Source organism: Chiloscyllium plagiosum, unplaced genomic scaffold (genome assembly GCF_037043375.1).
Source record: "Chiloscyllium plagiosum isolate Xiang-an unplaced genomic scaffold, Cpla_swu_hap1 HiC_scaffold_4, whole genome shotgun sequence".
In the NCBI taxonomy this organism is placed as follows: domain Eukaryota; kingdom Metazoa; phylum Chordata; class Chondrichthyes; order Orectolobiformes; family Hemiscylliidae; genus Chiloscyllium; species Chiloscyllium plagiosum.
This window is the reverse complement of record NW_028270142.1, coordinates 150,307,180-150,333,417: the sequence shown is the minus strand read 5'-3', so window position 1 is coordinate 150,333,417 and position 26,238 is coordinate 150,307,180. Positions and strand designations below refer to the sequence as shown.

At 46.5% G+C, this 26,238-nt stretch overlaps 1 protein-coding gene across 1 annotated transcript in view; it reads left to right on the top strand.

Moving 5' to 3' along the window:
* LOC122545532 (voltage-gated inwardly rectifying potassium channel KCNH2-like) overlaps positions 1-26,238 on the top strand; it is a gene marked incomplete at its 5' end in the record, with an annotated part of 355,139 nt that overhangs the window by 157,943 nt on the left and 170,958 nt on the right. The window contains one exon of the mRNA XM_087985888.1: positions 25,348-25,620. Coding sequence (XP_087842014.1) covers positions 25,348-25,620 — 273 coding nt within the window. The remainder of the gene's footprint in view (positions 1-25,347; positions 25,621-26,238) is intronic.

Genomic DNA, 26,238 nt, shown 5'->3' with positions numbered 1-26,238 from the left:
ATCGGCGGGTGGTGGGTTTGCATTAATATCGGCGGGTGGTGGGTTTGCATTAATATCGGCGGGTGGTGGGTTTGCATTAATATCGGCAGGTGGTGGGTTTACATTAATATCGGCAGGTGGTGGGTTTGCATTAATATCGGCGGGTTGTGGGTTTGCATTAATATTGGCGGGTGGTGGATTTACATTAATATCGGCGGGTGTGGGTTTGCATTAATATCGGTGGGTGGTGTATTTACATTAATATCGGCAGGTGGTGGATTTGCATTAATATCGGCGGGTGGTGGGTTTGCATTAATATCGGCGGGTTGTGGGTTTGCATTAATATCGGCAGGTGGTGGATTTACATTAATATCGGCGGGTGGTGGATTTACATTAATATCGGTGGGTGGTGGGTTTGCATTAATATCGGCGGGTTGTGGGTTTGCATTAATATTGGCGGGTGGTGGATTTACATTAATATCGGCGGGTGTGGGTTTGCATTAATATCGGCAGGTGGTGGGTTTGCATTAATATCGGCGGGTTGTGGGTTTGCATTAATATTGGCGGGTGGTGGATTTACATTAATATCGGCGGGTTGTGGGTTTGCATTAATATTGGCGGGTGGTGGATTTACATTAATATCGGCAGGTGGTGGTTTGCATTAATATTGGCGGGTGGTGGATTTACATTAATATCGGCGGGTGTGGGTTTGCATTAATATCGGTTGGCGTGGATTTGCATTAATATCGGCGGGTGGTGGGTATGCATTAAAATCGGCGAGTGGTGGATTTACATTAATATCGGCGGGTGGTGGATTTGCATAAATTTCGGCGGGTGGTGGATTTACATTAATATCGGCGGGTGGTGGGTTTGCATTAATATCGGTGGGTGGTGGATTTACATTAATATCGGCGGGTGTGGATTTACATTAATATCGGCGGGTGGTGGGTTTACATTAATATCGGCGGGTGGTGGGTTTGCATTAATATCGGTGGGTGGTGGATTTACATTAATATCGGCGGGTGTGGATTTACATTAATATCGGTGGGTGGTGTATTTACATTAATATCGGCGGGTGGTGGATTTGCATAAATTTCGGCGGGTGGTGGATTTACATTAATATCGGCGGGTGTGGATTTACATTAATATCGGTGGGTGGTGGGTTTGCATTAATATCGGCGGGTGTGGATTTACATTAATATCGGCGGGTGGTGGATTTGCATTAATATCGGTGGGTGGTGGATTTACATTAATATCGGTGGGTGGTGGGTTTGCATTAATATCGGCGGGTGGTGGATTTACATTAATATCGGCGGGTGGTGGGTTTGCATTAATATCGGCGGGTGTGGATTTACATTAATATCGGCGGGTGGTGGATTTGCATAAATTTCGGCGGGTGGTGGATTTACATTAATATCGGTGGGTGGTGGGTTTGCATTAATATCGGCAGGTGGTGGATTTACATTAATATCGGCGGGTGGTGGATTTGCATAAATTTCGGCGGGTGGTGGATTTACATTAATATCGGTGGGTGGTGGGTTTGCATTAATATCGGTGGGTGTGGATTTACATTAATATTGGCGGGTGGTGGATTTACATTAATATCGGCGGGTGGTGGATTTGCATTAATATTGGCGGGTGGTGGGTTTGCATTAATATCGGCGGGTGTGGATTTGCATTTATTTCGGTGGGTGGTGGATTTACATTAATATCGGTGGGTGTGGATTTACATTAATTTCGGTGGGTGGTGGATTTACATTAATATCGGTGGGTGTGGATTTACATTAATATCGGCGGGTGGTGGGTTTGCATTAATATCGGCGGGTGTGGGTTTGCATTAATATCGGTGGGTGGTGGATTTACATTAATATCGGTGGGTGGTGGATTTACATTAATATCGGTGGGTGTGGATTTACATTAATTTCGGTGGGTGGTGGATTTACATTAATATCGGCGGGTGGTGGGTTTGCATTAATATCGGTGGGTGGTGGGTTTGCATTAATATCGGTGGGTGGTGGATTTACATTAATATCGGTGGGTGTGGATTTACATTAATATCGGTGGGTGGTGGGTTTGCATTAATATCGGTGGGTGGTGGATTTACATTAATATCGGTGGGTGTGGATTTACATTAATATCGGTGGGTGTGGATTTACATTAATATCGGTGGGTGGTGGGTTTGCATTAATATCGGTGGGTGGTGGATTTACATTAATATCGGTGGGTGTGGATTTACATTAATATCGGTGGGTGTGGATTTACATTAATATCGGTGGGTGGTGGATTTACATTAATATCGGTGGGCGGTGGATTTACATTAATATCGGCGGGTGGTGGGTTTGCATTAATATCGGCGGGTGGTGGATTTACATTAATATCGGTGGGTGTGGATTTACATTAATATCGGTGGGTGGTGGATTTACATTAATATCGGTGGGTGTGGATTTACATTAATATCGGTGGGTGTGGATTTACATTAATATCGGTGGGTGGTGGATTTACATTAATATCGGTGGGCGGTGGATTTACATTAATATCGGCGGGTGGTGGATTTACATTAATATCGGTGGGTGTGGATTTACATTAATATCGGTGGGTGTGGATTTACATTAATATCGGCGGGTGGTGGGTTTGCATTAATATCGGTGGGTGGTGGATTTACATTAATATCAGCGGGTGGTGGATTTACATTAATATCGGTGGGTGTGGATTTACATTAATATCGGCGGGTGTGGGTTTGCATTAATATCGGTGGGTGTGGATTTACATTAATATCGGTGGGTGGTGGATTTACATTAATATCGGTGGGTGTGGATTTACATTAATATCGGTGGGTGGTGGGTTTGCATTAATATCGGTGGGTGTGGATTTACATTAATATCGGTGGGTGGTGGATTTACATTAATATCGGCGGGTGGTGGATTTACATTAATATCGGTGGGTGTGGATTTACATTAATATCGGCGGGTGGTGGGTTTACATTAATATCGGCGGGTGGTGGATTTGCATTAATATCGGTGGGTGTGGATTTGCATTAATATCGGTGGGTGTGGATTTACATTAATATCGGTGGGTGTGGATTTACATTAATATCGGTGGGTGTGGATTTACATTAATATCGGTGGGTGGTGGATTTACATTAATATCGGTGGGTGTGGATTTACATTCATATCGGCGGGTGGTGGATTTACATTAATATCGGTGGGTGTGGATTTACATTAATATCGGTGGGTGGTGGATTTACATTAATATCGGTGGGTGTGGATTTACATTCATATCGGCGGGTGGTGGATTTACATTAATATCGGTGGGTGTGGATTTACATTAATATCGGCGGGTGGTGGGTTTGCATTAATATCGGCGGGTGTGGGTTTGCATTAATATCGGTGCGTGTGGATTTGCATTAATATTGGCGGGTGTGGATTTACATGAATATCGGCGGGTGGTGGACTTGCATAAATTTTGGCGGGTGGTGGATTTACTTTAATATCGGCGGGTGGTGGATTTGCATTAATATCGGCGGGTGGTGGGTTTGCATTAATATCGGCGGGTGGTGGATTTGCATTAATATCGGCGGGTGGTGGATTTGCATTAATATCGGCGGGTGGTGGATTTGCATTAATATCGGTGGGTGGTGGATTTACTTTAATATCGGCGGGTGGTGGATTTGCATTAATATCGGCGGGTGGTGGATTTGCATTAATATCGGCGGGTGGTGGGTTTGCATTAATATCGGCGGGTGGTGGGTTTGCATTAATATCGGCGGGTGTGGATTTGCATTAATATCGGCGGGTGGTGGATTTGCATTAATATCGGCGGGTGGTGGATTTCCATTAATATCGGCGGGTGGTGGATTTACATTAATATCGGCGGGTGTGGATTTACATTAATATCGGGTGGTGGATTTGCATTAATATCAGCGGGTGGTGGGTTTGCATTAATATCGGCGGGTGGTGGGTTTGCATTAATATCGGCGGGTGGTGGATTTGCATTAATATCGGCGGGTGTGGATTTACATTAATATCGGCGGGTGTGGGTTTACATTAATATCGGCGGGTGGTGGATTTACATTAATATCGGTGGGTGGTGGGTTTGCATTAATATCGGCGGGTGTGGATTTACATTAATATCGGGTGGTGGATTTGCATTAATATCGGCGGGTGTGGATTTACATTAATATCGGGTGGTGGATTTGCATTAATATCGGCGGGTGGTGGATTTACATTAATATCGGTGGGTGGTGGATTTGCATTAATATCGGCGGGTGTGGATTTGCATTAATATCGGCGTGTGGTGGATTTGCATTAATATCGGTGGGTGGTGGATTTGCATTAATATCGGCGGGTGTGGATTTGCATTAATATCGGTGGGTGTGGGTTTGCATTAATATCGGCGGGTGGTGGGTTTGCATTAATATCTGCAGGTGTGGATTTGCATTAATATCGGCGGGTGGTGGGTTTGCATTAATATCGGCGGGTGTGGGTTTGCATTAATATCGGCGGGTGTGGGTTTGCATTAATATCGGTGGGTGGTGGGTTTGCATTAATATCGGTGGGTGGTGGATTTGCATTAATATCGGTGGGTGGTGGATTTGCATTAATATCGGCGGGTGTGGTTTTGCATTAATATCGGCGGGTGTGGGTTTGCATTAATATCGGCGGGTGGTGGATTTACATTAATATCGGTGGGTGGTGGGTTTGCATTAATATCGGGGGGTGTGGGTTTGCATTAATATCGGGTGGTGGATTTGCATTAATATCGGTGGGTGGTGGATTTCCATTAATATCGGCGGGTGGTGGATTTACATTAATATCGGTGGGTGGTGGATTTGCATTAATATCGGTGGGTGGTGGGTTTGCATTAATATCGGTGGGTGGTGGATTTACATTAATATCGGTGGGTGGTGGATTTGCATTAATATCGGTGGGTGGTGGGTTTGCATTAATATCGGTGGGTGGTGGATTTACATTAATATCGGTGGGTGGTGGATTTACATTAATATCGGTGGGTGGTGGATTTGCATTAATATCGGTGGGTGGTGGGTTTGCATTAATATCGGTGGGTGGTGGATTTGCATTAATATCGGCGGGTGTGGGTTTGCATTAATATCGGTGGGTGGTGGATTTACATTAATATCGGTGGGTGGTGGATTTACATTAATATCGGCGGGTGGTGGGTTTGCATTAATATCGGCGGGTGTGGGTTTGCATTAATATCGGTGGGTGTGGATTTACATTAATATCGGCGGGTGGTGGGTTTGCATTAATATCGGCGGGTGGTGGATTTGCATTAATATCGGCGGGTGTGGGTTTGCATTAATATCGGCGGGTGGTGGGTTTGCATTAATATCAGCGGGTGGTGGATTTACATTAATATCGGCGGGTGGTGGAATTGCATTAATATCGGTGGGTGGTGGATTTGCATTAATATCGGCGGGTGGTGGGTTTGCATTAATATCGGCGGGTGTGGGTTTGCATTAATATCGGCGGGTGTGGGTTTGCATTAATATCGGCGGGTGTGGGTTTGCATTAATATCGGCGGGTGGTGGGTTTGCATTAATATCGGCGGGTGTGGGTTTGCATTAATATCGGCGCGTGGTGGGTTTGCATTAATATCGGCGGGTGTGGGTTTGCATTAATATCGGCGGGTGTGGGTTTGCATTAATATCGGCGGGTGTGGGTTTGCATTAATATCAGCGGGTGGTGGATTTACATTAATATCGGCGGGTGGTGGAATTGCATTAATATCGGTGGGTGGTGGATTTGCATTAATATCGGCGGGTGTGGGTTTGCATTAATATCGGCGGGTGGTGGGTTTGCATTAATATCGGCGGGTGTGGGTTTGCATTAATATCGGCGCGTGGTGGGTTTGCATTAATATCGGCGGGTGTGGGTTTGCATTAATATCGGCGGGTGTGGGTTTGCATTAATATCGGCGGGTGGTGGGTTTACATTAATATCGGCGGGTGGTGGATTTACATTAATATCGGCGGGTGGTGGATTTGCATTAATATCGGTGGGTGGTGGATTTGCATTAATATCGGCGGGTGGTGGATTTGCATTAATATCGGCGGGTGGTGGATTTGCATTAATATCGGCGGGTGTGGGTTTGCATTAATATCGGCGGGTGTGGGTTTACATTAATATCGGCAGGTGGTGGGTTTACATTAATATCGGCGGGTGGTGGATTTGCATTAATATCGGCGGGTGGTGGATTTGCATTAATATCGGCGGGTGGTGGATTTGCATTAATATCGGCGGGTGTGGGTTTACATTAATATCGGCAGGTGGTGGGTTTACATTAATATCGGCGGGTGGTGGATTTGCATTAATATCGGCGGGTGGTGGATTTGCATTAATATCGGCGGGTGGTGGATTTGCATTAATATCGGCGGGTGGTGGGTTTACATTAATATCGGCAGGTGGTGGGTTTACATTAATATCGGCGGGTGGTGGATTTGCATTAATATCGGCGGGTGGTGGATTTGCATTAATATCGGCGGGTGTGGGTTTGCATTAATATCGGCGGGTGGTGGGTTTACATTAATATCAGCGGGTGGTGGATTTACATTAATATCGGCGGGTGGTGGATTTGCATTAATATCGGTGGGTGGTGGATTTGCATTAATATCGGCAGGTGGTGGGTTTACATTAATATCGGCGGGTGGTGGATTTGCATTAATATCGGCGGATGGTGGGTTTACATTAATATCAGCGGGTGGTGGATTTACATTAATATCGGCGGGTGGTGGATTTACATTAATATCGGTGGGTGGTGGATTTGCATTAATATCGGCAGGTGGTGGGTTTACATTAATATCGGCGGGTGGTGGATTTGCATTAATATCGGCGGGTGGTGGGTTTGCATTAATATCGGCGGGTGGTGGGTTTGCATTAATATCGGCGGGTGTGGGTTTGCATTAATATCGGCGGGTGGTGGGTTTGCATTAATATCGGTGGGTGGTGGATTTGCATTAATATCGGTGGGTGGTGGATTTGCATTAATATCGGTGGGTGGTGGGTTTGCATTAATATCGGCGGGTGTGGGTTTGCATTAATATCGGCGGGTGGTGGATTTACATTAATATCGGCGGGTGGTGGGTTTGCATTAATATCGGTGGGTGGTGGATTTGCATTAATATCGGCAGGTGGTGGGTTTACATTAATATCGGCGGGTGGTGGATTTGCATTAATATCGGCGGGTGGTGGGTTTGCATTAATATCGGCGGGTGGTGGGTTTGCATTAATATCGGCGGGTGGTGGGTTTGCATTAATATCGGTGGGTGTGGGTTTGCATTAATATCGGTGGGTGGTGGATTTGCATTAATATCGGTGGGTGGTGGGTTTGCATTAATATCGGCGGGTGTGGGTTTGCATTAATATCGGCGGGTGGTGGATTTACATTAATATCGGCGGGTGGTGGATTTGCATTAATATCGGTGGGTGGTGGATTTGCATTAATATCGGCAGGTGGTGGGTTTACATTAATATCGGCGGGTGGTGGATTTGCATTAATATCGGCGGGTGGTGGGTTTGCATTAATATCGGCGGGTGTGGATTTGCATTAATATCGGTGGGTGGTGGATTTACATTAATATCGGCGGGTGGTGGATTTGCATTAATATCGGCGGGTGTGGGTTTGCATTAATATCGGCAGGTGGTGGATTTACATTAATATCGGCGGGTGGTGGATTTACATTAATATCGGCGGGTGTGGATTTGCATTAATATCGGTGGGTGGTGGATTTACATTAATATCGGCGGGTGGTGGATTTGCATTAATATCGGCGGGTGTGGGTTTGCATTAATATCGGCAGGTGGTGGATTTACATTAATATCGGCGGGTGGTGGATTTACATTAATATCGGCGGGTGTGGATTTGCATTAATATCGGTGGGTGGTGGATTTACATTAATATCGGCGGGTGGTGGATTTGCATTAATATCGGCGGGTGGTGGGTTTGCATTAATATCGGCGGGTGTGGATTTGCATTAATATCGGTGGGTGGTGGATTTACATTAATATCGGCGGGTGGTGGATTTGCATTAATATCGGCGGGTGTGGGTTTGCATTAATATCGGCGGGTGGTGGATTTACATTAATATCGGCGGGTGGTGGATTTACATTAATATCGGCGGGTGTGGATTTGCATTAATATCGGTGGGTGGTGGATTTGCATTAATATCTGCAGGTGTGGATTTGCATTAATATCGGCGGGTGGTGGATTTGCATTAATATCGGTGGGTGGTGGATTTACATTAATATCGGCGGGTGGTGGGTTTGCATTAATATCGGCGGGTGTGGATTTGCATTAATATCTGCAGGTGTGGATTTGCATTAATATCGGCGGGTGGTGGATTTGCATTAATATCGGCGGGTGGTGGATTTGCATTAATATCTGCAGGTGTGGATTTGCATTAATATCGGCGGGTGGTGGGTTTGCATTAATATCGGTGGGTGGTGGATTTACATTAATATCGGCGGGTGTGGATTTGCATTAATATCTGCAGGTGTGGATTTGCATTAATATCGGCGGGTGGTGGGTTTGCATTAATATCGGCGGGTGGTGGGTTTGCATTAATATCGGTGGGTGGTGGATTTACATTAATATCGGCGGGTGTGGATTTGCATTAATATCTGCAGGTGTGGGTTTGCATTAATATCGGCGGGTGGTGGGTTTGCATTAATATCGGTGGGTGGTGGATTTATTTTAATATCGGCGGGTGTGGATTTGCATTAATATCTGCAGGTGTGGATTTGCATTAATATCGGCGGGTGGTGGGTTTGCATTAATATCGGCGGGTGTGGATTTGCATTAATATCTGCAGGTGTGGATTTGCATTAATATCGGCGGGTGGTGGGTTTGCATTAATATCGGCGGGTGGTGGGTTTACATTAATATCTGCAGGTGTGGATTTGCATTAATATCGGCGGGTGGTGGATTTACATTAATATCGGCAGGTGTGGGTTTACATTAATATCGGCGGGTGTGGGTTTGCATTAATATCGGTGGGTGTGGGTTTGCATTAATATCGGCGGGTGGTGGGTTTGCATTAATATCGGTGGGTGTGGGTTTGCATTAATATCGGCGGGTGGTGGGTTTGCATTAATATCGGCGGGTGGTGGGTTTACATTAATATCGGCGGGTGTGGATTTGCATTAATATCTGCAGGTGTGGATTTGCATTAATATCGGCGGGTGGTGGGTTTGCATTAATATCGGTGGGTGTGGGTTTGCATTAATATCTGCAGGTGTGGATTTGCATTAATATCGGCGGGTGGTGGGTTTGCATTAATATCGGTGGGTGGTGGGTTTGCATTAATATCGGCGGGTGGTGGGTTTACATTAATATCGGCGGGTGGTGGGTTTGCATTAATATCGGCGGGTGGTGGGTTTGCATTAATATCGGCGGGTGTGGATTTGCATTAATATCTGCAGGTGTGGATTTGCATTAATATCGGCGGGTGGTGGGTTTGCATTAATATCGGTGGGTGTGGGTTTGCCTTAATATCGGCGGGTGGTGGGTTTGCATTAATATCGGTGGGTGTGGATTTGCATTACTATCGGTGGGTGTGGATTTGCATTAATATCGGCGGGTGTGGATTTACATTAATATCGGCGGGTGGTGGGTTTGCATTAATATCGGCGGGTGTGGATTTGCATTAATATCGGCGGGTGGTGGGTTTGCATTAATATCGGTGGGTGTGGATTTGCATTAATATCGGCGGGTGGTGGGTTTGCATTAATATCGGCGGGTGGTGGGTTTGCATTAATATCGGCGGGTGGTGGGTTTGCATTAATATCTGCAGGTGTGGATTTGCATTAATATCGGCGGGTGGTGGGTTTACATTAATATCTGCAGGTGTGGATTTGCATTAATATCGGCGGGTGGTGGGTTTACATTAATATCGGCGGGTGGTGGGTTTACATTAATATCTGCAGGTGTGGATTTGCATTAATATCGGCGGGTGGTGGGTTTGCATTAATATCGGCGGGTGTGGGTTTGCATTAATATCGGTGGGTGTGGGTTTGCATTAATATCGGCGGGTGGTGGATTTGCATTAATATCTGCAGGTGTGGATTTGCATTAATATCGGCGGGTGGTGGGTTTACATTAATATCTGCGGGTGGTGGGTTTGCATTAATATCGGTGGGTGTGGGTTTGCATTAATATCGGCGGGTGGTGGGTTTGCATTAATATCGGTGGGTGTGGGTTTGCATTAATATCGGCGGGTGTGGATTTGCATTAATATCGGCGGGTGGTGGGTTTGCATTAATATCGGTGGGTGTGGATTTGCATTAATATCGGCGGGTGGTGGGTTTGCATTAATATCGGCGGGTGGTGGGTTTGCATTAATATCGGCGGGTGGTGGGTTTGCATTAATATCTGCAGGTGTGGCTTTGCATTAATATCGGCGGGTGGTGGGTTTACATTAATATCTGCAGGTGTGGATTTGCATTAATATCGGCGGTTGGTGGGTTTACATTAATATCGGCGGGTGGTGGGTTTACATTAATATCTGCAGGTGTGGATTTGCATTAATATCGGCGGGTGGTGGGTTTGCATTAATATCGGCGGGTGGTGGGTTTGCATTAATATCGGCGGGTGGTGGATTTGCATTAATATCGGCGGGTGGTGGGTTTACATTAATATCTGCAGGTGTGGATTTGCATTAATATCGGCGGGTGGTGGGTTTACATTAATATCTGCAGGTGTGGATTTGCATTAATATCGGCGGGTGGTGGGTTTGCATTAATATCGGTGGGTGTGGGTTTGCATTAATATCGGCGGGTGTGGATTTGCATTAATATCTGCAGGTGTGGATTTGCATTAATATCGGCGGGTGGTGGGTTTGCATTAATATCGGTGGGTGTGGATTTGCATTAATATCGGCGGGTGGTGGGTTTGCATTAATATCGGTGGGTGTGGGTTTGCATTAATATCGGCGGGTGTGGATTTGCATTAATATCTGCAGGTGTGGATTTGCATTAATATCGGCGGGTGGTGGGTTTGCATTAATATCGGTGGGTGTGGATTTACATTAATATCGGCGGGTGGTGGGTTTGCATTAATATCGGCGGGTGTGGATTTGCATTAATATCGGCGGGTGGTGGGTTTGCATTAATATCGGTGGGTGTGGGTTTGCATTAATATCGGCGGGTGTGGATTTGCATTAATATCTGCAGGTGTGGATTTGCATTAATATCGGCGGGTGGTGGGTTTGCATTAATATCGGTGGGTGTGGATTTACATTAATATCGGCGGGTGGTGGGTTTGCATTAATATCGGCGGGTGTGGGTTTGCATTAATATCGGTGGGTGTGGATTTGCATTAATATTGGCGGGTGTGGATTTACATGAATATCGGCGGGTGGTGGGTATGCATTAAAATCGGCGGGTGGTGGATTTACATTAATATCGGCGGGTGGTGGATTTGCATAAATTATGGCGGGTGGTGGATTTACTTTAATATCGGCGGGTGGTGGGTTTGCATTAATATCGGCGGGTGGTGGATTTGCATTAATATCGGCGGGTGGTGGGTTTGCATTAATATCGGCGGGTGTGGATTTACATTAATATCGGCGGGTGGTGGATTTGCATTAATATCGGCGGGTTTGGATTTGCATTAATATCGGCGGGTGGTGGATTTCCATTAATATCGGCAGGTGGTGGGTTTACATTAATATCGGTGGGTGGTGGATTTACATTAATATCGGCGGGTGTGGATTTACATTAATATCGGCGGGTGGTGGGTTTGCATTAATATCGGCGGGTGGTGGATTTGCATAAATTTTGGCGGGTGGTGGATTTACTTTAATATCGGCGGGTGGTGGGTTTGCATTAATATCGGCGGGTGGTGGATTTGCATTAATATCGGCGGGTGGTGGGTTTGCATTAATATCGGCGGGTTTGGATTTGCATTAATATCGGTGGGTGGTGGATTTCCATTAATATCGGCGGGTGGTGGATTTACATTAATATCGGCAGGTGGTGGGTTTACATTAATATCGGTGGGTGGTGGATTTACATTAATATCGGCGGGTGTGGATTTACATTAATATCGGCGGGTGGTGGGTTTGCATTAATATCGGCGGGTGGTGGATTTGCATTAATATCGGCGTGTGGTGGATTTGCATTAATATTGGCGGGTGTGGATTTACATTAATATCGGCGGGTGTGGATTTGCATTAATATCGGCGTGTGGTGGATTTGCATTAATATCTGCAGGTGTGGATTTGCATTAATATCGGCGGGTGGTGGGTTTGCATTAATATCGGCGGGTGTGGGTTTGCATTAATATCGGCGGGTGGTGGGTTTGCATTAATATCGGTGGGTGGTGGATTTGCATTAATATCGGCGGGTGTGGGTTTGCATTAATATCGGTGGGTGGTGGGTTTGCATTAATATCGGTGGGTGGTGGATTTGCATTAATATCGGTGGGTGGTGGATTTGCATTAATATCGGCGGGTGGTGGATTTGCATTAATATCGGCGGGTGTGGATTTGCATTAATATCGGTGGGTGGTGGATTTGCATTAATATCGGCGGGTGGTGGGTTTGCATTAATATCGGTGGGTGGTGGATTTGCATTAATATCGGTGGGTGGTGGATTTGCATTAATATCGGTGGGTGGTGGATTTGCATTAATATCGGCGGGTGTGGATTTGCATTAATATCGGTGGGTGGTGGATTTGCATTAATATCGGCGGGTGGTGGGTTTGCATTAATATCGGTGGGTGGTGGATTTGCATTAATATCGGTGGGTGGTGGATTTGCATTAATATCGGTGGGTGTGGGTTTGCATTAATATCGGTGGGTGGTGGATTTGCATTAATATCGGTGGGTGGTGGATTTGCATTAATATCGGCGGGTGTGGATTTGCATTAATATCGGTGGGTGGTGGATTTGCATTAATATCGGCGGGTGGTGGGTTTGCATTAATATCGGTGGGTGGTGGATTTGCATTAATATCGGTGGGTGGTGGATTTGCATTAATATCGGCGGGTGTGGGTTTGCATTAATATCGGTGGGTGGTGGATTTGCATTAATATCGGTGGGTGTGGGTTTGCATTAATATCGGCGGGTGGTGGGTTTGCATTAATATCGGTGGGTGGTGGATTTGCATTAATATCGGTGGGTGGTGGATTTGCATTAATATCGGCGGGTGTGGGTTTGCATTAATATCGGCGGGTGGTGGGTTTGCATTAATATCGGTGGGTGGTGGATTTGCATTAATATCGGTGGGTGGTGGATTTGCATTAATATCGGCGGGTGTGGGTTTGCATTAATATCGGTGGGTGGTGGATTTGCATTAATATCGGTGGGTGTGGGTTTGCATTAATATCGGCGGGTGGTGGGTTTGCATTAATATCGGTGGGTGGTGGATTTGCATTAATATCGGTGGGTGGTGGATTTGCATTAATATCGGCGGGTGTGGGTTTGCATTAATATCGGTGGGTGGTGGATTTGCATTAATATCGGTGGGTGTGGGTTTGCATTAATATCGGCGGGTGGTGGGTTTGCATTAATATCGGTGGGTGGTGGATTTGCATTAATATCGGTGGGTGGTGGATTTGCATTAATATCGGCGGGTGTGGGTTTGCATTAATATCGGCGGGTGGTGGGTTTGCATTAATATCGGTGGGTGGTGGATTTGCATTAATATCGGTGGGTGGTGGATTTGCATTAATATCGGCGGGTGTGGGTTTGCATTAATATCGGTGGGTGGTGGATTTGCATTAATATCGGTGGGTGTGGGTTTGCATTAATATCGGCGGGCGGTGGGTTTGCATTAATATCGGTGGGTGGTGGATTTGCATTAATATCGGTGGGTGGTGGATTTGCATTAATATCGGCGGGTGTGGGTTTGCATTAATATCGGTGGGTGGTGGGTTTGCATTAATATCGGTGGGTGGTGGATTTACATTAATATCGGCGGGTGTGGGTTTGCATTAATATCGGGTGGTGGATTTGCATTAATATCGGGTGGTGGGTTTGCATTAATATCGGCGGGTGTGGGTTTGCATTAATATCGGCGGGTGTGGGTTTGCATTAATATCGGGGGGTGTGGGTTTGCATTAATATCGGCGGGTGTGGGTTTGCATTAATATCGGCGGGAGTGGATTTACATTAATATCGGTGGGTGGTGGGTTTGCATTAATATCGGGGGGTGTGGGTTTGCATTAATATCGGCGGGTGGTGGGTTTGCATTAATATCGGCGGGTGGTGGATTTACATTAATATCGGTGGGTGGTGGATTTACATTAATATCGGTGCGTGGTGGATTTGCATTAATATCGGTGGGTGGTGGGTTTGCATTAATATCGGTGGGTGGTGGATTTGCATTAATATCGGCGGGTGTGGGTTTGCATTAATATCGGCGGGTGTGGGTTTGCATTAATATCGGCGGGTGGTGGGTTTGCATTAATATCGGCGGGTGTGGGTTTGCATTAATATCGGCTGGTGTGGGTTTGCATTAATATCGGCGGGTGGTGGGTTTGCATTAATATCGGTGGGTGTGGATTTGCATTAATATCGGCGGGTGGTGGGTTTGCATTAATATCGGTGGGTGTGGATTTGCATTAATATCGGCGGGTGGTGGATTTGCATTAATATCGGTGGGTGTGGATTTGCATTAATATCGGCGGGTGGTGGATTTGCATTAATATCGGTGGTTGTGGATTTGCATTAATATCGGCGGGTGGTGGATTTGCATTAATATCGGCGGGTGGTGGGTTTTGCATTAATATCGGTGGGTGGTGGATTTACATTAATATCGGTGGGTGTGGATTTGCATTAATATCGGTGGGTGGTGGATTTGCATTAATATCGGCGGGTGGTGGGTTTGCATTAATATCGGTGGGTGTGGATTTGCATTAATATCGGCGGGTGGTGGATTTGCATTAATATCGGTGGGTGTGGATTTGCATTAATATCGGCGGGTGGTGGGTTTGCATTAATATCGGCGGGTGGTGGGTTTGCATTAATATCGGCGGGTGGTGGGTTTGCATTAATATCGGTGGGTGTGGGTTTACATTAATATCGGCGGGTGGTGGGTTTGCATTAATATCGGCGGGTGGTGGGTTTGCATTAATATCGGCGGGTGGTGGGTTTGCATTAATATCGGTGGGTGTGGATTTGCATTAATATCGGCGGGTGGTGGGTTTGCATTAATATCGGCGGGTGGTGGGTTTGCATTAATATCGGTGGGTGTGGATTTGCATTAATATCGGCGGGTGGTGGGTTTGCATTAATATCGGTGGGTGTGGATTTGCATTAATATCGGCGGGTGGTGGATTTGCATTAATATCGGTGGGTGTGGATTTGCATTAATATCGGTGGGTGTGGATTTGCATTAATATCGGCGGGTGGTGGATTTGCATTAATATCGGTGGGTGTGGATTTGCATTAATATCGGTGGGTGTGGGTTTGCATTAATATCGGCGGGTGGTGGGTTTGCATTAATATCGGCGGGTGTGGGTTTGCATTAATATCGGCGGGTGTGGGTTTGCATTAATATCGGCGGGTGGTGGGTTTGCATTAATATCGGTGGGTGTGGGTTTGCATTAATATCGGCGGGTGGTGGTTTTGCATTAATATCGGTGGGTGTGGGTTTGCATTAATATCGGTGGGTGGTGGATTTGCATTAATATCGGTGGGTGTGGGTTTGCATTAATATCGGCGGGTGGTGGGTTTGCATTAATATCGGCGGGTGTGGATTTACATTAATATCGGCGGGTGGTGGATTTGCATTAATATCGGCGGGTGGTGGGTTTGCATTAATATCGGCGGGTGTGGATTTGCATTAATATCGGTGGGTGTGGATTTGCATTAATATCGGCGGGTGGTGGGTTTGCATTAATATCGGTGGGTGGTGGGTTTGCATTAATATCGGCGGGTGTGGATTTGCATTAATATCGGCGGGTGGTGGGTTTGCATTAATATCGGTGGGTGTGGATTTGCATTAATATCGGTGGGTGTGGATTTGCATTAATATCGGCGGGTGGTGGGTTTGCATTAATATCGGTGGGTGGTGGGTTTGCATTAATATCGGTGGGTGTGGGTTTACATTAATATCGGCGGGTGGTGGGTTTGCATTAATATCGGCGGGTGTGGATTTGCATTAATATCTGCAGGTGTGGATTTGCATTAATATCGGCGGGTGGTGGGTTTGCATTAATATCGGTGGGTGTGGATTTGCATTAATATCGGCGGGTGGTGGGTTTGCATTAATATCGGCGGGTGGTGGGTTTGCATTAATATCGGCGGGTGGTGGGTTTGCATTAATATCGGCGGGTGGTGGGTTTGCATTAATATCTGCAGGTGTGGATTTGCATTAATATCGGCGGGTGGTGGTTTTACATTAATATCGGTGGGTGTGGATTTGCATTAATATCGGTGGGTGTGGATTTGCATTAATATCGGCGGGTGGTGGGTTTGCATTAATATCGGCGGGTGGTGGGTTTGCATTAATATCTGCAGGTGTGGATTTGCATTAATATCGGCGGGTGGTGGGTTTACATTAATATCGGCGGGTGGTGGGTTTGCATTAATATCGGTGGGTGTGGATTTGCATTAATATCGGCGGGTGGTGGGTTTGCATTAATATCGGCGGGTGGTGGGTTTGCATTAATATCTGCAGGTGTGGATTTGCATTAATATCGGCGGGTGGTGGGTTTACATTAATATCGGCGGGTGGTGGGTTTGCATTAATATCTGCAGGTGTGGGTTTGCATTAATATCGGCGGGTGGTGGGTTTGCATTAATATCTGCAGGTGTGGATTTGCATTAATATCGGCGGGTGGTGGGTTTGCATTAATATCGGCGGGTGGTTGGTTTGCATTAATATCGGCGGGTGGTGGGTTTACATTAATATCGGCAGGTGTGGGTTTGCATTAATATCGGCGGGTGGTGGGTTTACATTAATATCGGCGGGTGGTGGGTTTGCATTAATATCTGCAGGTGTGGGTTTGCATTAATATCGGCGGGTGGTGGGTTTACATTAATATCGGCGGGTGGTGGGTTTGCATTAATATCTGCAGGTGTGGGTTTGCATTAATATCGGCGGGTGGTGGGTTTGCATTAATATCTGCAGGTGTGGATTTGCATTAATATCGGCGGGTGGTGGGTTTACATTAATATCGGCGGGTGGTGGGTTTACATTAATATCTGCAGGTGTGGATTTGCATTAATATCGGCGGGTGGTGGGTTTACATTAATATCGGCGGGTGGTGGGTTTGCATTCATATCGGTGGGTGTGGGTTTGCATTAATATCTGCAGGTGTGGGTTTGCATTAATATCGGCGGGTGGTGGGTTTGCATTAATATCTGCAGGTGTGGATTTGCATTAATATCGGCGGGTGGTGGGTTTACATTAATATCGGCGGGTGGTGGGTTTGCATTAATATCTGCAGGTGTGGGTTTGCATTAATATCGGCGGGTGGTGGGTTTGCATTAATATCTGCAGGTGTGGATTTGCATTAATATCGGCGGGTGGTGGGTTTACATTAATATCTGCAGGTGTGGATTTGTATTAATATCGGTGGGTGTGGATTTGCATTAATATCGGTGGGTGTGGTTTTGCATTAATATCTGCAGGTGTGGGTTTGCATTAATATCGGCGGGTGGTGGGTTTGCATTAATATCTGCAGGTGTGGATTTGCATTAATATCGGCGGGTGGTGGGTTTGCATTAATATCGGCGGGTGGTGGGTTTGCATTAATGTCGGCGGGTGTGGATTTGCATTAATATCTGCAGGTGTGGATTTGCATTAATATCGGCGGGTGGTGGATTTACATTAATATCGGTGGGTGTGGATTTGCATTAATATCGGCGGGTGGTGGGTTTACATTAATATCGGTGGGTGTGGATTTGCATTAATATCGGCGGGTGTGGATTTGCATTAATATCGGCGGGTGGTGGGTTTGCATTAATATCTGCAGGTGTGGATTTGCATTAATATCGGCGGGTGGTGGGTTTGCATTAATATCGGTGGGTGTGGATTTGCATTAATATCGGCGGGTGGTGGGTTTGCATTAATATCGGTGAGTGGTGGGTTTGCATTAATATCGGTGGGTGTGGATTTGCATTAATATCGGGGGGTGTGGATTTGCATTAATATCGGTGGGTGTGGGTTTGCATTAATATCGGTGGGTGTGGGTTTGCATTAATATCGGCGGGTGTGGATTTGCATTAATATCTGCAGGTGTGGATTTGCATTAATATCGGCGGGTGGTGGGTTTGCATTAATATCGGTGGGTGTGGATTTGCATTAATATCGGCGGGTGGTGGATTTGCATTAATATCGGTGGGTGTGGGTTTGCATTAATATCGGCGGGTGTGGATTTGCATTAATATCTGCAGGTGTGGATTTGCATTAATATCGGCGGGTGGTGGGTTTGCATTAATATCGGTGGGTGTGGATTTGCATTAATATCGGTGGGTGGTGGATTTGCATTAATATCGGCGGGTGGTGGGTTTGCATTAATATCGGTGGGTGTGGATTTGCATTAATATCTGCAGGTGTGGATTTGCATTAATATCGGCGGGTGGTGGGTTTGCATTAATATCGGTGGGTGTGGATTTGCATTAATATCGGCGGGTGGTGGATTTGCATTAATATCGGCGGGTGGTGGGTTTACATTAATATCGGCGGGTGTGGATTTGCATTAATATCGGCGGGTGGTGGGTTTGCATTAATATCGGCGGGTGGTGGGTTTGCATTAATATCGGTGGGTGTGGATTTGCATTAATATCGGCGGGTGGTGGGTTTGCATTAATATCGGTGGGTGTGGGTTTGCATTCATATCGGCGGGTGGTGGGTTTGCATTAATATCGGTGGGTGTGGATTTGCATTAATATCGGCGGGTGGTGGGTTTGCATTAATATCGGTGGGTGTGGGTTTGCATTAATATCGGCGGGTGGTGGGTTTGCATTAATATCGGTGGGTGGTGGGTTTGCATTAATATCGGTGGGTGTGGATTTGCATTAATATCGGCGGGTGGTGGGTTTGCATTAATATCGGCGGGTGTGGATTTGCATTAATATCTGCAGGTGTGGATTTGCATTAATATCGGCGGGTGGTGGGTTTGCATTAATATCGGTGGGTGTGGGTTTACATTAATATCGGCGGGTGTGGGTTTGCATTAATATCGGCGGGTGGTGGGTTTACATTAATATCGGCGGGTGTGGGTTTGCATTAATATCGGTGGGTGTGGATTTGCATTAATATCGGTGGGTGTGGGTTTGCATTAATATCGGTGGGTGGTGGGTTTGCATTAATATCGGTGGGTGTGGATTTGCATTAATATCGGCGGGTGGTGGGTTTGCATTAATATCGGCGGGTGTGGATTTGCATTAATATCTGCAGGTGTGGATTTGCATTAATATCGGCGGGTGGTGGGTTTGCATTAATATCGGTGGGTGTGGGTTTACATTAATATCGGCGGGTGTGGATTTGCATTAATATCGGCGGGTGGTGGGTTTACATTAATATCGGTGGGTGTGGGTTTACATTAATATCGGCGGGTGTGGGTTTGCATTAATATCGGCGGGTGGTGGATTTACATTAATATCGGCGGGTGTGGATTTGCATTAATATCGGTGGGTGTGGGTTTACATTAATATCGGCGGGTGGTGGATTTACATTAATATCGGCGGGTGTGGATTTGCATTAATATCGGCGGGTGGTGGGTTTGCATTAATATCGGCGGGTGGTGGATTTGCATTAATATCTGCAGGTGTGGATTTGCATTAATATCGGCGGGTGGTGGGTTTGCATTAATATCGGTGGGTGTGGGTTTGCATTAATATCGGCGGGTGGTGGATTTACATTAATATCGGCGGGTGTGGGTTTGCATTAATATCGGCGGGTGGTGGATTTACATTAATATCGGCGGGTGGTGGATTTGCATTAATATCGGCGGGTGGTGGATTTGCATTAATATCGGCGGGTGGTGGATTTACATTAATATCGGCGGGTGGTGGATTTACATTAATATCGGCGGGTGTGGGTTTGCATTAATATCGGCGGGTGGTGGATTTCCATTAATATCGGCGGGTGGTGGATTTGCATTAATATCGGCGGGTGGTGGATTTACATTTATATCGGCGGGTGGTGGATTTGCATTAATATCGGCGGGTGGTGGGTTTGCATTAATATCGGCGGGTGGTGGATTTACATTAATATCGGCGGGTGGTGGATTTACATTAATATCGGCGGGTGGTGGATTTACATTAATATCGGCGGGTGTGGGTTTGCATTAATATCGGTGGGTGTGGGTTTGCATTAATATCGGCGGGTGGTGGGTTTGCTTTAATATCGGTGGGTGTGGGTTTGCATTAATATCGGCGGGTGGTGGATTTACATTAATATCGGCGGGTGGTGGATTTACATTAATATCGGCGGGTGTGGGTTTGCATTAATATCGGCGGGTGGTGGGTTTGCATTAATATCGGCGGGTGTGGGTTTGCATTAATATCGGCGGGTGTGGGTTTGCATTAATATCGGCGGGTGGTGGGTTTACATTAATATCGGCGGGTGGTGGGTTTGTATTAATATCTGCAGGTGTGGATTTGCATTAATATCGGCGGGTGGTGGGTTTGCATTAATATCGGTGGGTATGGATTTACATTAATATCGGTGGGTGTGGGTTTGCATTAATATCGGCGGGTGGTGGGTTTACATTAATATCGGCGGGTGGTGGGTTTGCATTAATATCTGCAGGTGTGGATTTGCATTAATATCGGCGGGTGGTGGGTTTGCATTAATATCGGCGGGTGGTGGGTTTGCATTAATATCGGCGGGTGTGGATTTGCATTAATATCGGTGGGTGTGGGTTTGCATTAATATCGGCGGGTGGTGGGTTTACATTAATATCGGCGGGTGGTGGGTTTGCATTAATATCTGCAGGTGTGGATTTGCATTAATATCGGCGGGTGGTGGGTTTGCATTAATATCGGCGGGTGGTGGGTTTGCATTAATATCGGCGGGTGTGGATTTGCATTAATATCGGTGGGTGTGGGTTTGCATTAATATCGGTGGGTGTGGGTTTGCATTAATATCGGTGGGTGTGGATTTGCATTAATATCGGTGGGTGTGGGTTTGCATTAATATCGGTGGGTGTGGATTTGCATTAATATCGGTGGGTGTGGGTTTGCATTAATATCGGTGGGTGTGGATTTGCATTAATATCGGTGGGTGTGGGTTTGCATTAATATCGGTGGGTGTGGATTTGCATTAATATCGGTGGGTGTGGATTTGCATTAATATCGGTGGGTGTGGATTTGCATCAATATCGGCGGGTGGTGGGTTTGCATCAATATCGGTGGGTGTGGTTTTGCATTAATATCGGCGGGTGGTGGGTTTGCATTAATATCGGTGGGTGTGGATTTGCATTAATATCGGCGGGTGGTGGGTTTGCATTAATATCGGCGGGTGGTGGGTTTGCATTAATATCGGCGGGTGTGGATTTGCATTAATATCGGTGGGTGTGGGTTTGCATTAATATCGGTGGGTGTGGATTTGCATTAATATCGGTGGGTGTGGGTTTGCATTAATATCGGTGGGTGTGGATTTGCATTAATATCGGCGGGTGGTGGGTTTGCATTAATATCGGCGGGTGGTGGGTTTGCATTAATATCGGCGGGTGTGGGTTTGCATTAATATCGGCGGGTGGTGGGTTTGCATTAATATCGGCGGGTGGTGGGTTTGCATTAATATCGGTGGGTGTGGGTTTGCATTAATATCGGCGGGTGTGGGTTTGCATTAATATCGGTGGGTGTGGATTTGCATTAATATCGGCGGGTGGTGGGTTTGCATTAATATCGGCGGGTGGTGGGTTTGCATTAATATCGGTGGGTGTGGGTTTGCATTAATATCGGCGGGTGGTGGGTTTGCATTAATATCGGTGGGTGTGGGTTTGCATTAATATCGGTGGGTGTGGATTTGCATTAATATCGGTGGGTGTGGATTTGCATTAATATCGGTGGGTGTGGATTTGCATTAATATCGGTGGGTGTGGGTTTGCATTAATATCGGCGGGTGGTGGGTTTGCATTAATATCGGCGGGTGGTGGGTTTGCATTAATATCGGTGGGTGTGGGTTTGCATTAATATCGGTGGGTGTGGATTTGCATTAATATCGGTGGGTGTGGATTTGCATTAATATCGGTGGGTGTGGGTTTGCATTAATATCGGCGGGTGGTGGGTTTGCATTAATATCGGTGGGTGTGGATTTGCATTAATATCGGTGGGTGTGGATTTGCATTAATATCGGCGGGTGGTGGATTTGCATTAATATCGGCGGGTGGTGGGTTTGCATTAATATCGGCGGGTGTGGATTTGCATTAATATCGGCGGGTGCTGAGTTTGCATTAATATCGGTGGGTGTGGATTTGCATTAATATCGGTGGGTGTGGATTTACATTAATATCGGCGGGTGGTGGGTTTGCATTAATATCGGCGGGTGGTGGGTTTGCATTAATATCGGCGGGTGTGGGTTTGCATTAATATCGGCGGGTGGTGGGTTTGCATTAATATCGGCGGGTGGTGGATTTGCATTAATATCGGCGGGTGGTGGGTTTGCATTAATATCGGCGGGTGGTGGATTTGCATTAATATCGGCGGGTGTGGATTTACATTAATATCGGCGGGTGTGGATTTGCATTAATATCGGCGGGTGGTGGGTTTGCATTAATATCGGCGGGTGGTGGGTTTGCATTAATATCTGCAGGTGTGGATTTGCATTAATATCGGCGGGTGGTGGGTTTGCATTAATATCGGCGGGTGGTGGGTTTGCATTAATATCTGCAGGTGTGGATTTACATTAATATCGGCGGGTGTGGATTTGCATTAATATCGGCGGGTGGTGGGTTTGCATTAATATCGGCGGGTGGTGGGTTTGCATTAATATCTGCAGGTGTGGATTTACATTAATATCGGCGGGTGTGGATTTGCATTAATATCGGCGGGTGTGGGTTTGCATTAATATCGGCGGGTGGTGGGTTTGCATTAATATCTGCAGGTGTGGATTTGCATTAATATCGGTGGGTGTGGGTTTGCATTAATATCGGCGGGTGGTGGGTTTGCATTAATATCGGCGGGTGTGGGTTTGCATTAATATCTGCAGGTGTGGATTTGCATTAATATCGGCGGGTGGTGGGTTTGCATTAATATCGGTGGGTGTGGATTTGCATTAATATCGGCGGGTGGTGGGTTTGCATTAATATCGGCGGGTGGTGGGTTTGCATTAATATCGGCGGGTGGTGGGTTTGCATTAATATCTGCAGGTGTGGATTTGCATTAATATCGGCGGGTGGTGGGTTTACATTAATATCTGCAGGTGTGGGTTTTCATTAATATCGGCGGGTGTGGATTTGCATTAATATCGGTGGGTGGTGGGTTTACATTAATATCTGCAGGTGTGGATTTGCATTAATATCGGTGGGTGTGGATTTGCATTAATATCGGCGGGTGGTGGGTTTACATTAATATCGGTGGGTGTGGATTTGCATTAATATCGGTGGGTGTGGGTTTACATTAATATCGGTGGGTGTGGATTTACATTAATATAGGTGAGTGTGGATTTGCATTAATATCGGCGGGTGGTGGATTTACATTAATATCGGTGGGTGTGGATTTACATTAATATCGGTGGGTGTGGGTTTGCATTAATATCGGCGGGTGGTGGATTTACATTAATATCGGCGGGTGGTGGGTTTTCATTAATATCGGCGGGTGTGGATTTGCATTAATATCGGCGGGTGGTGGGTTTGCATTAATATCGGTGGGTGTGGATTTACATTAATATCGGCGGGTGGTGGGTTTGCATTAATATCGGCGGGTGGTGGGTTTGCATTAATATCGGTGGGTGTGGGTTTGCATTAATATCGGCGGGTGGTGGGTTTGCATTAATATCGGCGGGTGGTGGGTTTGCATTAATATCGGTGGGTGTGGATTTACATTAATATCGGTGGGTGTGGATTTGCATTAATATCGGTGGGTGTGGGTTTGCATTAATATCGGCGGGTGGTGGGTTTACATTAATATCGGCGGGTGTGGGTTTGCATTAATATCGGTGGGTGTGGGTTTGCATTAATATCGGCGGGTGGTGGGTTTACATTAATATCGGTGGGTGTGGGTTTGCATTAATATCGGCGGGTGGTGGGTTTGCATTAATATCGGCGGGTGGTGGGTTTGCATTAATATCGGCGGGTGGTGGGTTTGCATTAATATCGGTGGGTGGTGGGTTTGCATTAATATCGGCGGGTGGTGGGTTTGCATTAATATCGGCGGGTGGTGGGTTTGCATTAATATCGGCGGGTGGTGGGTTTACATTAATATCGGCGGGTGGTGGGTTTACATTAATATCGGCGGGTGGTGGGTTTGCATTAATATCGGTGGGTGTGGATTTACATTAATATCGGCGGGTGGTGGGTTTGCATTAATATCGGTGGGTGTGGATTTACATTAATATCGGCGGGTGTGGATTTACATTAATATCGGTGGGTGGTGGGTTTGCATTAATATCGGTGGGTGGTGGGTTTGCATTAATATCGGTGGGTGTGGATTTACATTAATATCGGCGGGTGGTGGGTTTGCATTAATATCGGCGGGTGGTGAGTTTGCATTAATATCGGTGGGTGTGGATTTACATTAATATCGGTGGGTGTGGATTTACATTAATATCGGTGGGTGTGGATTTACATTAATATCGGTGGGTGGTGGGTTTGCATTAATATCGGCAGGTGGTGGGTTTACATTAATATCGGCGGGTGGTGGGTTTACATTAATATCGGCGGGTGGTGGGTTTGCATTAATATCGGTGGGTGTGGATTTACATTAATATCGGCGGGTGGTGGGTTTGCATTAATATCGGTGGGTGTGGATTTACATTAATATCGGTGGGTGTGGATTTACATTAATATCGGCATGTGTGGATTTACATTAATATCGGTGGGTGTGGGTTTGCATTAATATCGGTGGGTGTGGATTTACATTAATATCTGCGGGTGTGGATTTGCATTAATTTCGGTGGGTGGTGTGTTGCAATGTGTGGAAGGTTAGGAATGGAGTTAGATGAACAATATGGCCCCCCCCCCCCTCCCTGAATGGAAGGCATCAATCCCACCCTGAGTGGTAACATCCCACTGAGGGGTAACAGAGATCCACTGTGTGTGTAAACGCCCCAGAGTCGCCAACACTGCGTGTATTGCCTGTCCTGAATTTGACATTCCCAATTGGATTCTCACCTTGTGTGAAATGTTTGATTTTGATAGTCAGCCTCTCACTGTCTGTTTGGTTCAGTGTTTTCCCGAGTTCTCATCTTTTTCAGAACTTTCTACTTTGGAATGTTTGTGTTTGTGTTTTAGGCAGTGATGGGTGTAGACCGGGCTCCCCGAACCCCCCACAGACGGCAGAGTGTCTGGACCTCGGTAACCTGTTCCGGCACAGGGTGGACCACGAGCAGAGTGGCCTATCCTCGGTTTCCCCGTTGAACAGTGAAGAGCAGAGACCTGGAACTTCTGACATCATTCAATATTCACCAGCCAAGGCAACAGCTGGGAACACAGACCCCCCCTTTCTACAGGGGAAGGACACAGACAGTGATAGGGACCGAGGCGATGGCCATAGTCCAGAGTCAGGTATGCAGCCACCCTCATGTATGGGAGAGTATAGCAGCAGGAGGAGGCCATTCAGCCCATCAAGCCTGCCCTGATGTTCTGGACTATCTCCTCCATGCCCCTTTCCCACTCTATCTCCAGATTCCTCACTGTCATTCGTCTCCAGAAATGGATTGACTTGTGTCTCAGGGTCTGAGCTCCCACAGCCTCTGGGCTCCAGAATTCCAAAGACTTGGTCCAACCCGTCCATGCCGACCAGATATCCCAACCCAATCTAGTCCCACCTGCCAGCACGCAGCCCATATCCCTCCAAACCCTTCCTATTCTTATACCCATCCAAATGCCTTTTAAATGTTGCAATTGTACCAGCCTCCACCCCTTCCTCTGGCAGCTCGTTCCATACACGTATCACCCTCTGTGTGAAAACATTGCCCCTTCGGTCCCTTTTATATCTTTCCCCTCTCACCCTAAACTTTTTCTGGACTCCCCGACCCCAGGGAAAAGACTTTGTCTATTTACCATATCCATGCCCTTCCTGATTTTGTAAACCTCTATAATGTCACCCCTCAGCCTCCGACGCTCCAGGGAAAACAGCCCCAGCCTGTCCAGCCTCTCCCTGTAGCTCAAACCCTCCAACCC